The sequence below is a fragment of the Mus caroli genome, chromosome 19 (genome assembly GCF_900094665.2).
Source record: "Mus caroli chromosome 19, CAROLI_EIJ_v1.1, whole genome shotgun sequence".
Lineage (NCBI taxonomy): Eukaryota > Metazoa > Chordata > Mammalia > Rodentia > Muridae > Mus > Mus caroli.
In genome coordinates this window covers 51,838,408-51,856,123 of record NC_034588.1, presented here as the reverse complement: position 1 = coordinate 51,856,123, position 17,716 = coordinate 51,838,408, and the positions used below count along the sequence as shown (strand labels likewise).

Here is a 17,716-nt window from a genome sequence, read left to right as displayed (position 1 = left end):
AACAGAGTCATTTGGCCCCCGTCAATGGTGCTGTGCAGGGAGTGATCAGGCCACAGAAGACTCTGGAGCAACGCAGTGGACCTGACTGACTCAGGAAAGAAAAACACAGCTGGGGGCTGTTTTCTACAAAAAGGGAAATGCTTAACAGTGAGGCAAGCTTGGCTGTTCTAGGGTGTTCCTGTACCAGTGCAAGGGCATTTACAGTGTGTGTGTGTGTGTGTGTGTGTGTGTGTGTGTGTAATCTAGCAGGTGGAGGGAGTTTTCAGTAAAATAAACCAGGATCAGGGAAAAAAAAAATGATGTCATACTAACATCACTGAGAAACCAACACAAATAAAAGAAACGTGAAGCTAAAAGACTACAGAACAGCACAGCTCTGTACAGTTTTAGGGTACGCCTGGGTTATTCCTCCCCTTTTTTGCTTTTTGGCTTTAAAAAGATTAACTGTCTCTCAGTGTCAACAAGGAACAGTGCCCCCACAACAACCAGAAACAGTTCTGAGAAGACGGTCAGGGGAGAAGACTTCTGAAGTCATAAAGTCAATAGTTTTGTCAAGTGTACATTTCCCTGAAAAAAAGGAACACAAAACCCTTCAGACTTAGAAAATAAAATTTACAAGAAATAGCAGAACTAGGGAGAGAAAAAAAAAAAAAAAAGCAAGGCAAGAAATACTCACCTCTTCCCGTAATTTTATCAACTGCACCATGAATGCACACACACACAAAGAAGATAAAAAGGGGAGAAATGGCAGGAGAGAAAGATCAGTTGTGTGACAGGAAACAGAATTAACATTGACAATTCATCTGTTTACATGTTTAGCATTTAAAAATCACAGACAAACACATTAAAAGGAGCTAAGCATAGACTACATGCAGAGGGTTTTGAACAAATAAAGATCACTTTCTCACACTGTCACATTAAACAAAGAGAATAGTGTGAAATTCTCTTTTAAAGTACATCTAAGAACCATCATGAAATAAAGGGGAACGACTTCATAGAAGTCTATATTATAAAAAAAGAAAACAAGTTTACTGCGTCTCTCTTCTAAGAATGCACCATTAGAGAGCATTTGTATATACAAGATTTCAGGATGTTTCTCTATTCAGAGCCTTGACAACTGATTCCTGATTTTACCAACAAATGAAAATGATCAGTAGCTCACACTCTGGCTCCAGTTAAGTATTTAAAACAACAACAAAAATAACCTACTATTCTGTTCTGGCTTAGCGCCACCCTGCACACACTCTAATGCTCAGACTACAGTGGGATAGCCTTTCAGCTGAGAGTTAACAAAAGCACATATAAAGTACCTGTCTCAACAGCTGGTGTCAAGATCTGTGGTTTTCCTATAATAAAACATTACTTACTGAGTATGCTTTTATTTGACTTTTTGTTTCTTCATTTCCTAGTTATCTTCAGCTTACAAACTAGGGCATATCAAAGAAAGGAGTCCTCTGTGTTTGTTCTATGGTCTGCTTTCACCAAATTCAAATAAAAACCCACTCTTTTGGCCGTTAGTGAGTTCTCCTACGGCAACATCTTAATCCCCACCTCTTCTATGTCCATAGCTGTAACAGATACAGCAAGTTCCCAGGCACCAGGAATCCATGACATCATAAATCTGCGTACGTGTTTGACATCATTCTAAACCACAAACTTACTGCATTGTTAAAATGACCACCACGGCTTCATAGTGCTCAGAAAAGAAGCCTGTGCCACAAGACTATAAGCCACAGTCTAGGTTCGGGATTTGCATCCTCAGTCATTTAGAACTACAGCTGAAAATCTTTAAACATCCAAGTGTAACATCTGTTACAACACATGACATGCAGGCCAGTAAATTAAGGAACTGATTTGGAGAAAAGTGTTATGAATGGTCCGCCATAATTCTCTCTAAGAGTACCGTGTTTACTGCAGCTGGGAATCTCCACACCTTAAAGTCTTAGTCTCAAGTTTAAGGTGGAGAAGTGTGCATTTCAGATTATCCTGTTATTTCATTTATTACAAGGAAGCACTTCAAACATAAAAGGAAATTTAAATTGTCATAAAACCTTTACAGAAAGGGTTTAGAAATTATTGTATAGTGGCTAGTCTGCACTTAACAAAAGTTTAAATGTCAAATGTTCACAGCTAAACCAAGCTATTGGTTTTAAATATACCCGCTCCCTTCCCCACACCCACCCTGCGTAGCGCCTCATCTTTTCACGTGAAAAGCGACAAAACTGTTCTCTAGATGAAGTTACAATTTAAACTAGTATACCTAGCCTGTTACACATTGGAGTCTTTCTCTTTGCCATTTGAACAGCATGGCAGAAAACCGCGAACAGTAAATCTCAGAGAGAGAGACGATGTGGGAATTGATCGCAAAGCTCTTTTCTTTCTGGGCACCATTCTTCAGTTGACTATGATACTTAAAGGGCCAAAGTTTAAAACTACTTGTCAGCAATGGAGTCCATTGGGGCATGACACCCTACCGTAAGCAAGAGTGTTTAAAAATGCTACCCATTTGCTTTTTCAATGGGTTCCAAACAAAAAAAACGTTCTATCTTGTTTGTGCTGCATGGCTGCATTCAAGCCCCACGCCGGATCCGGAGCTAAGCTAGGTAATGGGAGGTTTCTAATCTTCATCTTTTTTCCCCCTTAACTTTCTTTCTCTCTCTCTCTTTTTTTTTTTTTCGGGGGGNCGGATCCGGAGCTAAGCTAGGTAATGGGAGGTTTCTAATCTTCATCTTTTTTCCCCCTTAACTTTCTTTCTCTCTCTCTCTTTTTTTTTTTTTGGGGGGGGGGGGTAGGGGGGTTGGTGTTTAGGCAAAGAGTTAAGAATTGAAGTAAATAAAGATGGTTGCTTTTTGGAAATTAACAATGCTTAGACTCCACTAAAAGTAGTGATTTGAACATCTTATCCAGTTGCTAGCTCCATCATAGGCGCCATGAAAGTGTGCAAAACCATCATGTTGGCTTATGATAATCCGCATCTTTTTTGAAACAAAGATTTCTCCCCACAACCCTACCCGGAATGCAGAATTTGATACAAGAGGTAATCTGTTCCTTTGTGGGCTGAAAAAAAAAATCTGGTTTACGCTGGTTTGAACCAGTGGAATCTCTTGTGGTTAAGCCTTCTGCTGTGACTAAAAACTGCACTGTGGAGCACGGGAGGGTGGGTGTGCATGAGCGCCTCTCTGTGTATGTGTGTGAGGTGCATCACGTGACTCCCAGAACTCCCGAAATTTTTTTTTAAAGCTGATAACGCCACTGCCGTCTCTGTCCGCATACAGATAACGAATAAATGCTGAACTCTATTAAACGCCCTTTACACATTATCGTGGGTCGAACACACAATTTTCTGAACTTATGATGACAGTCTATTTATTTTGCTAGAAACCCCCAGCACGAACGAGCAGATTTGTGCCTGGTAATGATCTGCTCTGCCGGGGCTATATGAAATGATACCGACCTTCTTCAGATCTTGCGGAATTAAATTGACCGACTTCACCCCCTGGTCTGTAGCTGAAGTTTGACACACTTTACGCACAGCAAGCCCAAATCGGAACTTAAGAGAACCTTGCATTAAAAAATTAAGCAATCATTATCTGTTACACATTGCTTTCCTATAAAAACTTCCTCGTGGTAGAAACCATTCTACCCTTTATATGTTTTTCTAATCTTCTATGTAGGATTTTCTCAAAGTCATTGGATCAATATAATTTTGCATATGGCAACTGAGAGTCTATTAGTATCCAAAACAAGAACTTCGGATATTTTACTTGTCCCCATTGCCAAACTCCACTTTGAAAGCCTCTATGGTTTTCTTCTATAATCTGTGTTTTGTCTGTTTTGAGAATGGTTCTCTTGAAAGGAAATCAAGTGAAGCATTCCACTCTAACTAAAGACTGCAGCACTGTGTCCAACAGTCCAACCCTGCACACTGGAGGGTGGATGAGAAGGACTTGGACCCTTCCCTCGGAAGCTAGGGACCTCAGCACTTCAAGTGCAAAGGAAAGCCTGACCCATCATCCCCTTTGTTTTCTTTCTTTCTTTTTCCTCTTTTCTCTTTTTCTTTTTTAAGTCCAGGATGGGCTATATATTTAATTAAGTAAAATAGATATGATCCAAAAAATATGCAGAGAAGTTGATCTAGAATGCAATTAGATGTATGTTGTGCTGAGGACATTAAACACACACTTGAGTAACCCTTAATTGTAGAAAGAGTGTTATTTCTAAGCATGGAAGAAATGTAAATATAACCCCAAAGAAAATGACTCTTATTGACAGCTAGCTAGAAGATTGTAGCTACACGAGTCAACATTTGGTTGTAGATGTCTAAGAGAACTCACCATAAACACCCCAGAGAGAAGGCTAATTGCTACTGTATTCACACGTGTGCGAACCTTCGTCAGGAAGCCAGTGTGAGGAAGTGCATGAGGCGGTGGACAGGAGGTCAGCACTTCACATGTTTGCAGTCATAACTACTGACTGTTTATTTTGTTTTTCCCCTTATAGTCACTCTGTATATATTTAACTGACAGAGATATGCTAATTTAAGTTAAGTGACTATGACTAATTTTGCTTACAGCCAAGCTTTCTGTGTATATTAAAAGTCTGTCATAATCATTTGACAGGAAGCCGGCATGTGAACAATCAGCAGGAACAGAAACTTCTTTCTGGATAGCAGAGCTTTTCGTACAGGAGTTATGGGCAGTCCACTCAGAACATCTACCTTCTTACCTACATAAGACTGGATGTGAAGAGCCCATTTTAAACCCTCTCTGTAAAGAGAGGCCCTCTGCCTTGACTGCTGAGGAGAATAAAGTTATTCTCACATTGGAAGTTTGCTCTGGGAAGAGACATTTAAAGCCCTACGTTATGACAAAGGACTTCAACCCAGGATTTAATGACTTCATCATGGTATGGAAATTCTGCTCTGCATGGTAACAAATTATCCAGAGAGCTTAGCGTGGTCTGTTTGAACTTTCACACCTCATTCCAATTTTAGGCTGAAAAGTTCACGAGTCATAATCTACCGTTTGCATATTCTCATGACTGTAATTTGCCGTGCTGTATTTATTGAAGTGACAGGTCCTTACAGCTAACTTCAGGTTCCCCAAGCACTTTCAGAATTTGTAAGTTTGATTCATATAAGTCCAGGGGAAGTCTCTGCATAATCACTTTAAAGTGACAGAAATATAATTCGAAAAATTCAGGAAGTGTGAGCTCAAATCTATTTTAGTGGAATATTTTTCTTTAGGCACAAAAATCATACTTCTACGTACGTAAAGCTAATATTTTGGGTGTATAAAATGTCCATTAAGAGAAGTGAACAAGCTGTAGAAAGGATCTGTCAGAAAACGACATCATTACAACCCAGAAGCCTGGGTTAGACAGGAACGCCTCCCTCCTGTTCCTTCTCCAGGAGGCAGCAGTCTCAGATGAGGGAAAGTCTACAGCTTTCAAGAGAATGGGCATGGGGGCCACACATAAGCTTTTGTTGTTGTTGGGTTTTTGTGTTTTGCAAAAATAAGAAAAAGTTTTGTTTTTACAATAGTTAGAAAAGAAAGTTGTGATTCATTCATCTAACAGGCATGAGCCATTCAAATCCGACTTTAAAGGGCAGAGAACACTTTCCTCCCACACTCGCACTGTTTAATGGAGTGTGAGTAAAACCCTCCCCACGCTACCTTTACTTCTGCTCTGCCCCAACCCCTGGATCTGTTCTCAGGACTCCATCAGGAAACTTGAAACTACAAGTCGAATCTGAGCCACGTCTCAACTCAGGCCGATGCTGTCCAAACAGTGAGGAAGGTAAACAAAGATCAGGGCCTGCTGACTCTTCTCCCAGTCACAGCGCTCACATTCTGGCCGTGCAGAATTTAGCGCAGTGAGTAGAAACCCCTTGAAATGGGAAGATTGTCCTGCAAAGCTTGGCGTGTCAGACAGATGAGCTGCATTTTCCTGTCGAGTCACAAGCTTGTTTTACTCGGTGAGTGGTTCGTGGAGATAGAGAAGCAAACCTTGGGAGGCCTGCCTTAGTAAACAAACAAACACATTCGCTTCTCACCTATGATGCTCTCTGTCACCCATCAGTCCCCAGGGTTGGGTGAGACCGTTTAAATTCAGCTCTACACCAAGGATCTTAAAACTCTGTTTTTAAAAGTCATATCTATCATACCTGTGTGACATAATGACATCTGCAGCATTAATTCAAAGATAGTAGTAGGATGCTAATTAGACTCATGGCAGGACTGTGCGGCCCAATGAGGAGCGACATACAAGCCATAAGAACCTTTAAGAAGAAATTGTATCAAGTATCTTTTTTTTCTGTATGCAGATCTTAAGGTGCAAGCAGAACTGACCCCCACCCCCGCCCCTACCCCCCACTATTGTTACTGGTCATCTGACTGAAGCAGGGCAGGCCCTCCGCCTGGGTATCCACACAAGTCCCACACTGGGGCTAGCATTTGCATTTCGGTGAATGTATTTTTAAGAAGCTACACAATAGGAGTTGGGGCTGTGCTGCTGAATTTTGAAAGCTTACTTTCATTTGTTTTGCTGTGAGTGTTGGTTTAATTATGCAGCATTCCTATCAGAGCTGCACTGTGTACTTTTTTATTCCTCTTACATGTGTTTGAGGTGAAGACCTTGGCTTTGTCTGCAAACAGCGTGTTTCAAGTTATTTCTTAAGTACTAAATAATAAAGAAAAGAGAAGAAAAGAGTTTTTTAAAAGATAGCAGACAGCGATCACAAGGTAAAGGGTTAAATGAAAGATCTCCGAGAAACATTTTGAAGTTGATTAAGACTCAGCTTTGCATTAAACAGTATCGCTTCCACATGAGTAGCTGCTAATACTGTTAGGGAGCAGCTTGAGAGCCCAGTGTGCCTGTGACCTCCTCCACCCTCCAGCCACCCACCGGGCCTTCCTCATTAGCATTCTACCTGGTTCTCGGAGGAATTCCCAGCATCCCCTAGGAGCTCATTCCGTACTTCGTCACTGTAGGCGATCCGTGACCTTTTCTATAAAACAAAACAAAAAGAGAAAGAAGCAAGATGAGCGTTAGAAAGCAAACGCTTGCATCCAAGCATTACGGTATCAAGGAAGACCATCTCAAACCCTCGGGAGCCCCCTAATGGAAACCTACCGGCAGGGATACTCAAACCCAACTCAAATTCCAGAATCCACAAGCTTGGTGGAAATTAGAACTTTGGTGTTTTGTTTTGTTTTGTTTTGTTTTGTTTTTAAATACCAGTAATAGAAAAAATAATTCTGCTTTGTGTTCAGGTTCTATTCCCTTTCATAAGTAGATTAGAATTGATTTATTCTTATTCGTATTGTTTGAATAAAACCACTAACCTGAAAAAATACATAGCTGTATTTTTTTAAACTCACAGATTGTAATTAAAACAAGAGCGACTGGGAGTGTTCGGTGTGAAAGGCACTGCACAGTTTAGAGCTCTGAGAGTGTCTACGTCTAGAATACTCTTCCTACCACCAGCTCTGCACTGGGTGCCTGGACAAGCACATCCATATTTCATCACTGTGATGTTCCTACCCACTGCAGAGCCAGGCCCCAGCTAGCAGTAATTCAAATGTCTCCCATTCCTCTATAAATAATGGCCTAAGGAAAACTAACATGCGTGAGGGAAGGGGAGGCAAAGGGGAGAAGGGGAGCAGACAGTCAGAACGACACTGGTAAAAGAAATAAATTTTCCAATTCCAGTAACTAAAGGTAGTGTGCTACGAGTCAACACTTGACAATGAAATTGTATCTTTTGAGGCCCTACCCTCACCTGTACAGCCAGAGGGACGTGGCTGTGAGCAACTCATAAATTATCTACATGTACACATTTTGGGAAGCGGAGAGGTTCTGAAAGTTAGGTGTGAAACTTGAATCTGGTTATTGGTCCCGACTGCATCTTCACTAGTTACGGTTGCTGTCTCGTGGAGGCTGCATCCTTTCCTGGGCCTCTAGATTCTATCTAGGACTTAAAAGTTCTTCCTCGCTCATCTGTGATCTGGAAAAAGTACAACAGCTTCAAAGGACTACCTGTAACCCATACGCAAGAGGCGACAGTAAGACCTCCGAAAGATTTCTACGGTGGCCACAAGTAATGCTGCCTGGTCTCCCTTGGCTCTTTACACCTTAAAATCATGTTATCTAAAGGAACCGTAGACAGGAACAACCACTGAGTTTTAGGTCGTTTAAAAGGCTAGTCTTTCTCAAGTGGGTGCCTTATCTGAAGCACAAAACACAGGAAATTTTTTTTTTTTTTTGCTATTTTCTTAATTCTCCCAAGGGTGGCACATAAAAGAGAATTTGGTTTATTGCATATAATTTAGTTTACTGCTTTTTCTGGATGTAATTAAGCAAATGATATGCTGGATCGAGCAGAACCCAGTTTTAAAAGGCTTACTGGAATATAAATAAACATGCACACCACCCAGATATCTGTTTTAGGAAAATGATGTAGTAATCATAGAATTTTAACAGTAACTCTCCTTCAACTGAGACTAGAGTCTCTAGGTTCTGATGCTCAGATGAGAGTTTCTTCTGTCCTTAAACTATCACCTCTGGTTAGACTCAGGAAAACAACACAAAGCTATAGAATACTTCTGTACAAAGAAGACAGAGACACCCACCCTGCCTGCTCAAGTCTCCCTCTTTAACACGCTTTTCCTGCCACAACATCTGTCTTAAAATTTAGCAGCGGCAATAGGTCTCTATAAGTAGATAAACAAAACTACAATGCTGTTACAGGAAGAAGGACAAATTAGAAACATGAGTCTTTGGTGTGTGGTAAGGACATCTATTTGTTATCTCTTAAAAGTTCAGGAGTGGCCTTATTCATCTGTGAACTCACCAGCTATTTTCTTACCACAAAAAGCATATGCCTAGCCTGTTTGGCTTGCTGCAGCTACTATGGATTACCCACTTCTACTGACTTCATACAGAACAGTATTTCAAAATGCTAAGCAACAAGGTCAGCTCATTTCATGGTCTTAATACAATACTTAGATCACACCAAACCTCTTTGCCCATTTGGAGATTCCCACCATCACAGTTTCAAACCAGCTAAGCAAAAGTATTTTACAGCATTAAAGGGAATGAAAACCTTTACGACAGGCTGTGGTATCAGAGCTGCCTTGTGCATTATTCATTTCATCACAATGGGGGGCTAAAACATTCCACAGGATGCAAAAATATCATATGGAGATTGTTTTTGTTTTCTCCCTTTTTCACCAAAATACCAACAAATTGGCATAGATTGTTCAATTACATTATGTTCTTAGTTAGATTTAGTGTACTTCAAACAAAAAGCAGCAATTAGGAGAATACTGGCTCAGCCAGAGAGGAGGATGCACCCAGAGCTGAAGGGTGGTCTCTAAGAAAGTCACTCCTCACCACTGGGACTTAGTGGCTGGTCTTGGAAGGCTTTTCTGGATGTAATTAAGCAAATGATATGCTGAGCATAACAAAGTGGTCCCTGGCAGGATTGACTTAAGGAAGGAAAAGACATTTCATTGCAAATATCAGAAATAACTCCCCACGAGAACGGCACAATAATGCAAAAAATGGGACTCTGCACTAGAGTTCGTTCCATTTTCCAAAAATAAAACAAACCCAAGCTGCTCTTTATTACAAATTATACTTGGAAGCCCACCACTGGCATTTTCTCATAATTCCTTAATATTTGAATTTTTTAATGAGCTGACTATGGGTAATTAACTATAACTCAGTCTTTGAAATCATCGCTACACTGGTTGAAAAACAACTAAAATAAAGATGAAATTCTTTTCAATGGCAAATGGCATGTTTTAAGGATAATTGTTCCTAAAACATCAATAAATCATGTTATCTTTTACAGAATTTTAAAAACCTCATGCTGGATTACTAAGTACCTAAATAATATTTTATTTTAGAAGATTCTAAGATAATGAACTGAAACTTTTGTTGTATCTTGATAAACCGAAAATATTTTTACTTTATTATTAAGAGTATAAAATCTGTACTTTAGCCAAATGCAAGCATGAGAATTTGAGCTGGAAATGTCACACATTCAGCTACAGTTTGAAGGAACCCAATTCATAATGCATTTTATAAATAGTTAATGACTTCTATACATAAGCTAACCAGGCAAATCAAGAAATTGTCAACATTTTTAGTCTTAGTTGTCAGTTGCCACTGTCTCCGGGTGCTCTCTGTGTGGCTTCAGGAGAAGTCTGAAGGTCTGTGCAGTGTGTAACCTACTGCAGTCCCTGGTCTATACGATGAGGTGCAAGGCTTCAACTGACAGAATTTCAACTATACACCGCCTGCACACATCCTCACACACATGCACACACTCACACTTGTTTCACTTTAGTTGTATGCTTGTGTAAACCTTACTCTTTCTATGATTTATACTTCATACTTCAAATGAACTAAATACAGTTTTAAAAAATGATAGAATATCTATGACCAACATATGGCAAATTAGCAGTAGATGTGTTTGCCTTGAGAAGTTGGAGGTACCAAGTTTCTCTCTCAACTCTTCAGTGACGACAAAAGTGAGTCTGCAACTAAGGAAGTGAGAGTTTCAGATGTAAAGAGATTTGCGTTGATAGGAACAGGATGCTTGCGTACTGATTGGATGCTTTCCTTAAAGCCAAGTTCGAACAGAGACCCTTGTTCAGGCTGGTCTAAGAATCTGGCTTGAAAGAATCTAATTACTCAACCTATACCTCAACATTTCCCAGCTAAGCTCACTGTGTCTGTGAGCACACACTGCAAAACGGGGAAGGACGTGAATTCGCTTAGTTTAAATTAATTAAAAATTAAATTAATTAAGAGCTGCCATCTCTGGCACTGCCTGTTGTATGACTCTATATGGGACACACAGTATCTGCAACCGGAATGAGGGTTCTACAGCCTACCACAAGCAAAAACGTAACAATGAGGTTGGTTTCTTACTAAAGCGTATATGAGAATTTAATTTCCATGGCGTGCACATGGCAAAGCAATTGCTTAAATTGCCTCACCTGGGAATTTACTGCAATGTTATCATCAGACCAGCCACATTGTAAATAGATTTATAATGCTTTCCATGCGCTTGCTTGGTTGCATATGAATTAAGTAATGATCTGGTATTACAATAAAATCAGCTAGTTCCCACACCTGGCAGACAGGATATTTCACTAAATTAATAGCCACACAGCTACATCACACGGCATAGGAGAGGACAGCATCTCAAAGGCATCTGACTTGAGTCTTACATGGGAAGCAAATAACACCACGGGTATGTACAATGCCACTATACTGAATGAGCTGCTGTTCAAGACGGTCTGTTTCTGACATCTGTATGACTGAATTAAGACTTTCTCATTCCCATTCAATCTTGGCCTAATTTCCTTCATTCAGGACTCTAATTACTAATCAGCAATCTGCAACGGTCACAAACACTGAGAAAGCCCTTCATTCTAATCTACATGCTGCAGACAGCCAAATAATTGATACAAAGTGCAATGTGGTTTTGGTGTAATGAAAGGAACAGCTTGTCCCACTTCCTAATCAAATCGGTCTATAGCAGCAGTAGTTAATAGATTTCTCCATAGTTCTAAAACAAACTACTCATGCTGGCCAGATTTTCCATTGCTTCTACCAAGTTTTTCAGGTCCTTATATTTAATAATGCCCATGGTTACCAGGTGATACACCTATTAAAACCTGCTATGCTTTCAGAGCCAAAGAATTTAACTGCTCCAAAGATCTTAACGGCTTCTGTTGTAATTAGTACTGAGATATCTACAGAACAGTATGAATTTATATTTATTACCTATCCATATGACTGCTGGGCATCACATCTTACCTAACTTTACCTGGTTCTAATTAAATAACATCATGGCACTGTAATATTCAGCTAGTAGTTTTGAAAATATATCTATCTTTGGCACCAAGTATTCGATTTCTAACCACACTCCTATCTGTCCATGGCTTGGTTCATCCTTCTATCCATAGAGTAACTTCTATGACAACATCTCACCCTACAGAGTTCGGATAAAGGCAAAGTAAACTTGTAAGCAATGGCCTGATCCTGGGCGTGCTGCTAGGATCGAAAGGCACAAAAAGAACACAGACAGCACCTCGGTCAGTCAGTGATCTTGATCATGGAGCATCACAATCCTCATCTCTACAACAGTGATCTTAACCATTACTTCCTGTGGCTAGTGCATGGATTTAATGATGAACAAATGTGAATCTTTCTTAACACTTTGGCTGTGATAACCATAGGAAGCATGATCCTCTGAATACCAGCTAATAAGACACATCACATAGTATGGGGTAGAGCTGACACACACACATGACTAAGAACACTGATTACTGCATCCTTCCTAAAGACGCTTTCCCACCACACCAAAAGTTGTCTGAGGAACTCCACATCACTTGACTCAATAATTCTGATATAAATGGTGCTGCAATTGCAGATGGTTTAGAAAAATACACAACCTGACAGTGATTCTCCAATATTATTAGAGGAATTACGTTTCAATCTTTTAAGGAATTATTCCATGAAGCATGGTTGTCCTTGTTCAAGAGACAGTTTAGATGCTGACCAGTCTAAACATCAAGTGCCTGGCCCACATGCTGCCAGTACTTGGTATCAGTGACGAGAATGCATACTCTCATTTTCATTACATATTTATTTACTTATTGTGTGTGTGCGTGTGCGTTCACGTATGTGCGTGCATGTGTGCCATGCTGCATATATAAATGTCAGAGAACAACTTTCATGTGTCAATTCTCTCCTCCTACCACATGAATCCTGAGCCGAGACATCTCAGTGATCCAGGAATGTATACTGTCTATCCGGTATAAACTCGGAAGGTTAAGGGACCACATCTACCCCCGCAGAGAGGAAATACTGCACACCCCACTGCTAAGCACAGCCACCAAGTGGGAAAAGTGGGAAACATCAGATCATTCATCCTTCTTTGGAATGAAATACTAGGAAAACAGAATTAAATTCCTAAAAATTTTTTAAAGTCGTAATCACTCATTATTTTCACTTGTATTTTCAGGAATATTTGACATGTTTAAAACTGGTATTTATGTTTTGGCTGTACATTATGAGATAAATCATACCACATTTCTTAATTGCTTTCTAGAGTGAGCTATAATACACATGTGAATATTTATATGCACATTATGAGGTTACATGTGTATGTATAAACACAGAGATTCACACAAACCCATATGCAATCCATATGGAAAAAGAATTCTCTGGGCTGTGCACGGCTAAAATAGACTTTTATTTAGACTAGGAATGCTGACCACATTGCTGCTACATCATTTAATGATTTGCAAAACAGGCAGGCCCATGACTCGGGTACCTGCACTTCTTCATTTCCTCATGCGGCATTTCCAAACTTGGGCTAAGGTTTCTGACTAGCACTGGTATTTCAAAATGCCACAGGAGTTAGCTGAGATCAAGGCCCCACTTGCTTACACACGCTTGTAGTTTATGACTTTAGATACTGATACTGAATATGGTGTGGCTGTGTCCTAAATCATGTTGGCTTGTCAATCAACAATTGAGTTACATCATTCAGAAAATCAGCACATGATAGAATGTGCAGATGTTAGTGTCAGCATCTGAATGTATGCGTGCACAGTGAAAGAAACCCAACTCTCTAAGGTCTTTCTGAGTATAAAATAAAATAATTCTACAGACTTAACCTGAAATAACACCTACACTGGAAAAGATACTCTGATAAGCGAGTCATGCAGCAGATGTTTTGTTTGTATTAAACTCAGCTATCAAAGCAGGACATAAATTAGTGCAGTTAACTCACACACCTATAATTTTTCTATGAAATATGCCTAGTATCCTTTGAAAAGCTATTCACAGCATAATTTGGGTAATCCACACATCCAAAAACAAATGATGCCGGGGGCTCTGTGTAACTGACACCGAGAAACTGTGGTGCTCTGAATAGGTATGGGCCTTACAGACTCATGTGTCTGAATGCTTGACCCATAGGGAGTGGCACTATTAGGAGGTGTGTCCTTATGTATGGCCTTGTAGGAGGAAGCATGTCACTGTGGGGATGGACTTTGAGGACTCCTATGCTAAGGCCTGTGTGGGGGACACAGTCCCCTTTTGATGCCTGTGGATCAAGATGTAGAATGCTCAGCTCCTTCTCCAGCACCATGTCTACTTGAAGGCTGCCATGCTTCCCACCATGGTAATAATGGACTAAACCTCTGAAACTGTAAACCAGCCCCAATTAAATGTTTTCTGTGGTGGTGTGAATATGTTTGGCCAATGAACGTGGCACTATTAGAAGGCAGGCGTGGCCTTGTTAAAGTAAGTGTGGCTTAAATGGAGGAGGAGCGTCGTGGTGGGGTCCTGTGCTCAAGCTCCAGCCAGTGTAGAAGACAGTCCTCTCCTGGCTGCCGTCAGATCAAGATGTAGAACTCTTGGCTCCTTCAGTACCACGGCGTCTGCACGCTGCCATGCTTCCTACCATGATGATAATGGACTGAACTTCTACCTGAACCTGTAAACCAGCCCCAATTAAATGCTGCCTTTATAAGAATTGTCTTGGTCATGGTGTCTCTTCACAGCAGTAAGACAAGCGAAGACAGAAGTTGGTACCAGGAAATGGAGTATGGCTGTGATAGGTGTGACTGTGATTTGGTTTGATTTGGGTTTTGGAAAGCTGTGGACTGCTTTAAGTGGGGCTTAATGAGCCATACTAGTAGACACATGGAAAACAGTGTTCTTGAGAGTGATTCAAACTGTGGGGGTTACAGAGGAGAAGGATTTTAGTACATAGCCTAGAGAGGGTTCTTGTAATATTTTGGTAAAGACTGTGGCTATTTTTGCTATTGACTGAAGAGTCTGCCTGAGGTCAAGCTGAAGAGTCTGATTAATTGCACTGACCAAAGGCAATCTCAAAAAAGCCTAGCATAGATTTTGTCCTCTGGTTTACTCTCATGAAAAGTGTTTTGATCAAGCATACCAAGCTTAAAAAGGAAAAAATACAACATGTATGGTTCAAGTAATAAAGGGCCACCAGGAAGTAGAATAGAGCTAAATCCTGTGTTCTAGGATAGTAAATGGAATTAAGGGAGTGGTGACCTCAGAGCAAAATCTTACACAGCTAAGTTATGATCTATGTGTTCCAGTTGAACAAGGGATAATTACATCATGTTAGGCATTATTATAACCTGGTTATTGTTTTCAATTTTACTTTTAATCTGGAATGAACTACAATCCAGAAATGGAAGGCATATCTGTAATCTAGATTTTGAGGCTGGAAGACACAGGCTTTTGATCTGAATCATGAGGCATAGTGGCCATGAAAAGCTTAGTACAGTAACCACCTACTGTTGTCACACTCACTCCTCAACTGTCAGTCAAGACTGTCCTACCACTCCTCCAGTGTTCCCAAGATGCCCACAGATTCACTATCTGCCAAAGGCTACCGGCTCTGTTTATTTAAATAACCTTCTGATTTCTGATAGTTTTAGATTTATATAAAAGTTACAATGAAAAGAGAGAGAGTTCTCATTCAATTCACATCCAGTTTGTTATAGCTAAGGAGTTACATGTCCATCTTCTTGTATTTCTGTAATTGTTCCAGTTCCCAAGTAAGGACTTATTAATTATTAATTAAATGTCTCGGCCATAAGCTTTGGCTTGTTCTCCAACTAGCTTGTAACTTACAATAACCTGTCACTATTTCTCCATATAACCATAAAATGCTGTCTTCACCCTTAGTCCACTTCTCATTCATCTATGGTCTCACCTGTACCCATCATCTATCTATACTTAGGAATTATTCAATTTTTTTTTACCCATAAATCTATTCCTACTAAAAATCTTAACTTGAGGCAAGGTTCTCAGCCTTCCTAATGCAGTGATCCTTTAATACAGTCCCTCATGCTTAGTGACCCCCCAACCATAAAATGAGTTCTTGCTACTTGATAACTATAGTTTTGCTACTGTTATGAATCATAACGCAAATATCTGATATGCAGGACCCCAGAGGGGTCCCAGCTCACAGGCTGAGAACTGTTGCCCTCGGGTGTCCTAGCTCAGCAGTTCTGTGGCATTATCTTTCTTCTGTATCACTTCCTCCTGCTTTCCTTTACTCAATAGCTAGTGATGTCCTGCACACGATACTCTAAGATAAACACAGGAAAACAACCTCAGACCCTCCTTTACTTCTCTAATCTGTCAAGTAGCAGGTTGTAGCAATTAAACCCTGAGGTTTTAGAGTAGCTACCTGGGCTCTTTAATGTATTTCAAAGATGTCTGTTATCAATTCCTTCCTCGTAACTGTGGCTATCACACATTTTATCCTTTTTTTAAAAATGGTATGAATTACATTTGGGAGACACGTCTACAGGAAGACTCGTGTTTTGAGAGAGAGGGAACTAGTTTCACCTCTTCATCTAGAGAGGAAACAAAGCCTCCTTCAACCCCATCTCAAGTAGAATATCACAGCTACAGAAGAGTCACAGCCGAAAGATGTAACTTATTTCAAAACAACAATCTTAAAACCAAAAGGAAATTCATTCAGCAAAATCCAATGTGCTACGGGAAAATGCTAAGCAACTCTACGCTCCCAACTTTAGAAAGCAATGCCACGTTCCTCTTTAATTTCAAGTCTAGGGCCATCTCCTATCCGCTATAACTACCCTCATGAGTTAGCTATCCTGTTTTGATTACGAAGGAGCAGAAAGCCCACTGTTTCATATGAGACAATACACACGCACAGTTCCCTCTGTGTGACTTGCAGACCCCAGGAATATGGATTACCTCTGCTATCTGCATGAAAAAGCTTTGCTACAATCCTGCCATTCAGGTTGCTTTTATCTCTGAGACCCCAAATTGTACTGTTAGGCAACCGAGGGCACTTATCCAGATTGAACCGTCAGACAAATAGATGTTTGTCAGCCATTCAATTTGTATTGGGGAGTATGCCAACAAAAACAAAACCCAGCAATTTAAAACAACAAATCCACCCTCTACTGACAAGAACAAATTGCTGTGTTTCAAATGAATAAGAATTACAATAGATCACACATCCTGAATGGAGGTGCTTCAGAAAGAAAAATATTCTTAGAACTAATATTGCCTGTTTTTTCTGGCAGTAGTGAACATCAAGCAAGCATGCAGCATGCTTAAAATGAAGAAATATAAGAGAACAAGCAGGAATTAAATGTCATCAGAGTACAGCTCTCCAGTGAGGTTCAAAGGCAACATTCAGTGGCTACAGGAGGTGACATGGTGCTGTATTGTAAGCTTGTTCTCAGCCTGTGGTCTATCTAGAAATGGAGCTGGTGCTGCTGCTAGCAAACAATCAGGGGAGTGGGACCATCATTTTGAGCCTAAACTGACTCTAGCTCTGTATTTTCAATGTCCACAAAAACAAACAAAAGCTTTAGTGAACTGACCTCACTACAGTTATAGTGTCTCAGACAACTTGGAAGCATGTGCAGAGGTGATTTACTCAAAACTGATGTTAATCCTAAATATTAAAGTGATTAATAAGCAATTATATACAGCAACAAATCTTTAGGAATAAAACGAATGTTTATTTCCCTATCAATAATCTGAGCAGTTTAGCATCTCTCTCTACGGTGTCCCTTACACCACATCATTATTCAGGATCTAGTGCAGCTGCTCCTGCATTCTGGATCTAGTGCAGCTGCTCCTGCATTCTGGATCTAGT

At 40.2% G+C, this 17,716-nt stretch overlaps 1 protein-coding gene across 8 annotated transcripts in view; it reads right to left on the bottom strand.

Annotated features, from left to right (window-relative positions):
• Positions 1-17,716, bottom strand: part of Vti1a (vesicle transport through interaction with t-SNAREs 1A) — a 308,059-nt gene that overhangs the window by 236,552 nt on the left and 53,791 nt on the right. For 5 of the 8 annotated variants that reach the window (XM_029472448.1, XM_029472452.1, XM_029472450.1 and 2 more), the window contains exons 4-5: positions 6,932-7,009; positions 677-697 (exon numbers count right to left, since the gene is read on the bottom strand). In XM_029472448.1, coding sequence (XP_029328308.1) covers positions 677-697; positions 6,932-7,009 — 99 coding nt within the window. The remainder of the gene's footprint in view (positions 1-676; positions 698-6,931; positions 7,010-17,716) is intronic. The other 3 variants (XM_021152364.2, XM_021152368.2, XM_029472449.1) reach the window with 1 other exon arrangement.